Raw genomic sequence first — 3,744 nt, 5'->3', positions numbered from 1 at the left:
AACACGTGCTTTCATACGTGGATTTTCAAAGACAGGTAGTTACGGCTGAAGAAAAATTAAGATGAAGACAGGATCAATTGAGCATATTGTTCCAGAAATACGAAAGAATTAGAAGTTTGAGAGAGTTCAAAAGGTAGAGATAAAATTGAACCAGTAAAGCACCACTATTTCTGAAAACAAGAGTAGGCCACATGTAGTGAAGTAGGTACGTGAACAGAGCCAAGAAAAAGTTTTATCAAACCACGCTTCTTAAAAAATTCATCCTGAGAGGTTTTTCCAGGACAGAATCATCTAAAACTGCAGTCCAACTGCACTCCGATTTGACTCACCCATAGAAAAATTCAGATACAAAGAATGAACAATCACTGGGATAACCACACATTTTCTAATTCTTCATATTTTGTTAGTATTTCTGTCTTCCATACAGATATGATAGGCTCGTATGTTATTTTTTGTGTGTTCTTTTCCCCCTTGGGCCTGATTCCAAAAGTGTCAACCTCATGAGTAATTTCTTTTAAACAATGTGTTAGTCATTGTATTTTCTTTGTTATGTAATTTTGGTTTCATTTTCCCTTACTTTTCTCGTTCAGAGAACATATTCTTGTAAAACTACCCATTTAAAAACAAAGTCGTAACGTAATAGGGAGGCGTAGCCTGGCGAGCACAGTGGCGAGGGAAGCAGCGGCAGCTACGTAATGAGGGAGCTAATTTAGAATGTAGCAATGCCATGAGCTGCTAAAATTTAGGTGATCGTAAGTACTGACCACCTGGATGACAGAACTGCATGACCTTTTAATGTACCGAACACTAAAAATCCTTCTCTTTTCTCCTTCTGATGATCAAAAGGAACGGTACGGCTTCTGCTTTTGCTTTAACGTCGTTAGTAAGCAAGAACAGTCCCTCTAACCTCACCACAGACCTGCATGAAACCTGAAAACTTTTACCAAACGCAGTCTTACTTTGCATTTTGAAAGAAACATTTGCAAGGTATTTTATCTTTTGCTTCAACTTTTAACACACTCCAAAGTCTCCGGATGAGGACAGTTGCCTCATCAGTGCCTGGCAGTCAGATACAGTTGATATGCAAGATAAGCTTCCTCAAAGTTGCGTGTTAGGAATGTGCAAGAGAGAGAGCTTCGTCATGTGAACACTGAGGAAAGTCCACGTGAGAAAGATGGGGACGTGGAGTGGTGCTACCTTTCTAATTTTTCATGTGCTTCTATTTTTTCCTACTTCAGAGCCATTGACAAATAGTTCAGTGTGTCACGGCTTATATTTCCAAGCTGCTGAAACAAGACACTGATATTTTCAAAGAACCCTGGAAGCCTAAAAAAAAAAAAAAAAAGCCAATGATAAATAACTAACTAATAGTTTAGGACTATAGCTATGGTACAATTCTTTATTTTAATTTGAAAATTTACAAGTTTCCAAAAAACAAAATGTTCCTTTCTGGTCACACCTTTTCATACGTCTTATGTTTACAATCAGACCCTTTCCAGCTTCCCACATGGCAGTAAGAAAATGATGTCTCTAAGAGATCTGTTATAAAACACAGACTACAGACTTTCAGTTTCTTCCTATGATGCTTCTGTGGTTCCATTGTTTATCAAATTACATATAAAGAAACTAGAAGAGGAAACTATTCCAAAAGTGGAAGTCATTCGTCACTGACTACGTGAGAGGTTGTGGTCACTGCCTATGGCAACCTCTATAATAAAGGGATGTTCTGAAACCCTTCAGAGGCTGCAGGGGACCAGAGGAGCAGACGGCAACAATGGCGCATGTTACAGCATCTCCTATGGAGCGTTCTTGGAAAATCACTGAGGAATACCACATCGATGAAGATGTGGGCTTCGCTCTGCCAAATCCACTGGTAAGAGAGGACACTGTAAGGTGGGAAAATGTATTTTTCTTCTCATCGCTTAACCTGGACAAGTTAACTCTGAACAACTGTGGCTCGGTAACTTCTAAACAAATGGAAAAAGCAGTGCCCAAGTTGGAGGCTGTTTTAATAACCGTCTCATTTAACTTTCTTGAAATTTTCTCCCCAGATATATAATCACCCATGCACTTCTTCCTTGCATATTGTGGATATGCAGAGTGGCAAGATAGGGAAACTGTGGGAACTATTTATTTTAGTTTTACGAAAGAATTGTACTGTAGAAATCAAAAGTAAGTTTATTACAATAGTATTTTTGGATGATATCTGAAGGTATAAATGGTCCGGGAGACAAAGGGAAAACCCTTTCTCTACTGCTATACCTTAAATCGTGCAAAATATGTGTTCCTAATTTGATTGTGTTGTGAGATGGCACATCAAGCCACTTTTGTATGGTATTAATAATGCTGTTTACTGAGCATAAAATTCAAATGTGAGTCTGAGCTACCTTTTTAATTTTTTTATTTTTTGCAAGTTTTAGCTACAAAGTGCAAGGTATGTGGAGAAAATATTTGCCTTAAAAACTATATTTTCCAGGCTGGGCTCGGTGGCTGACACCTGTAACCCCAGCACTCTGGGAAGCCAAGGTAGGAGGATCGCTTGAGCTCAGAAGATCAAAACCAGCCTGAGCAAGAGCGAGATCCCCCTCTCTACCCAAAATACAAAAAAATAGCCAGGCTACCTGGGAGGCTGAGGCAGGAGGATCACTTGAGCCCAGGAGTTTGAGGTTGCTGTGAGGTGTGATGCCACAGCACTGTAGTGGGGGGTAGGGGGCGACAGAGCAAGACTCTGTCTCAGAAAGAAAATTAAAAAAAAGAAAGAAACTACATTTTCCTAAGTTGTCTTCTGATGAATGTCATGTAAACCAATTTATTATCAATATTTTAGTTCTAAAACTTAGTATTCTTCTAAGCAGTTTACAAATATTAACTCATTCCATCCTCACAAACCATCCCAATTGGTATCTATGTTCTTATTCTCATTTTTCTGGTAAGAAATATAAGGCATACAGAATTTAAGTAATTATCAGACTCATACAGCCAGCAAGTGAAAGAGGCAGGTGTAACCTAAGCCGTCTGGCTCCAGAGTTGCTCTCTTAAAAGAAGAAGAGAGCACAAAGCACTGCTTCTCTCTCTCTCTCTCTCTCTCTCTCTCTCTCTCTCTCTCTCTCTCTCTCTCTCGACAAGGTACATGAGATTCCAGGGCAGATTTCCATGAACCAGTTACATGTTGTAACAATTCTTCAGACTAGTATATTTTTATTTGTTTGTAGCTCAAACAGTTCTTGTCCACACTCCGGAGAGCACCATTAAATGCAACAAACATATTTTTAGCCAAAGATTCCAACCTAACTGTGCTCTGAAATGTAATACAGGCAAATCTGAAGCAGCCTCAGCCTCCCAATATAATTTTCCTCTTCAGATTATTAAATTAAGTTAAGAAAATGAAGCATGTGCTTTAATGTTATTGCCAAAAGCCCAGAGTTTGCCTTATGCTTGCAAATCGATAATATTCAGACTTGCTCCCTGCCCCAACCACATACAGGCAGATATCAGGATTGGATGGTTTCAAGAATGTACTGTCAATGGTACAATAGAACTGTCTTTTTCAGATACTACTAAACTTTATATCAAGTTTTTTTTTCTTCAAAAAGTTAGTTCTGGCCGGGCGCGGTGGCTCACGCCTATAATCCTAGCTCTCTGGGAGGCCAAGATGGGCGGATTGTTTGAGCTCAGGAGTTTGAAACCAGCCTGAGCAAGAGCGAGACCCCGTCTCTACTAAAAATAGAAAGAAATTAATTGGAC

General features: G+C 39.3%; 1 protein-coding gene across 1 annotated transcript in view; it reads left to right on the top strand.

The window, feature by feature from the left end:
• The first annotated feature begins 1,761 nt into the window (after positions 1-1,761).
• IDO1 (indoleamine 2,3-dioxygenase 1) overlaps positions 1,762-3,744 on the top strand; it is a 13,987-nt gene continuing 12,004 nt past the window's right edge. The window contains exon 1 of the mRNA XM_012657148.1: positions 1,762-1,873. Coding sequence (XP_012512602.1) covers positions 1,775-1,873 — 99 coding nt within the window. The 5' untranslated portion in view covers positions 1,762-1,774. The remainder of the gene's footprint in view (positions 1,874-3,744) is intronic.

Source organism: Propithecus coquereli, unplaced genomic scaffold, assembly GCF_000956105.1.
Source record: "Propithecus coquereli isolate 6110/MARCELLA unplaced genomic scaffold, Pcoq_1.0 Scaffold530, whole genome shotgun sequence".
Taxonomy (NCBI): Eukaryota; Metazoa; Chordata; class Mammalia; order Primates; family Indriidae; genus Propithecus; species Propithecus coquereli.
This window is presented reverse-complemented; position numbering and strand designations above follow the sequence as displayed.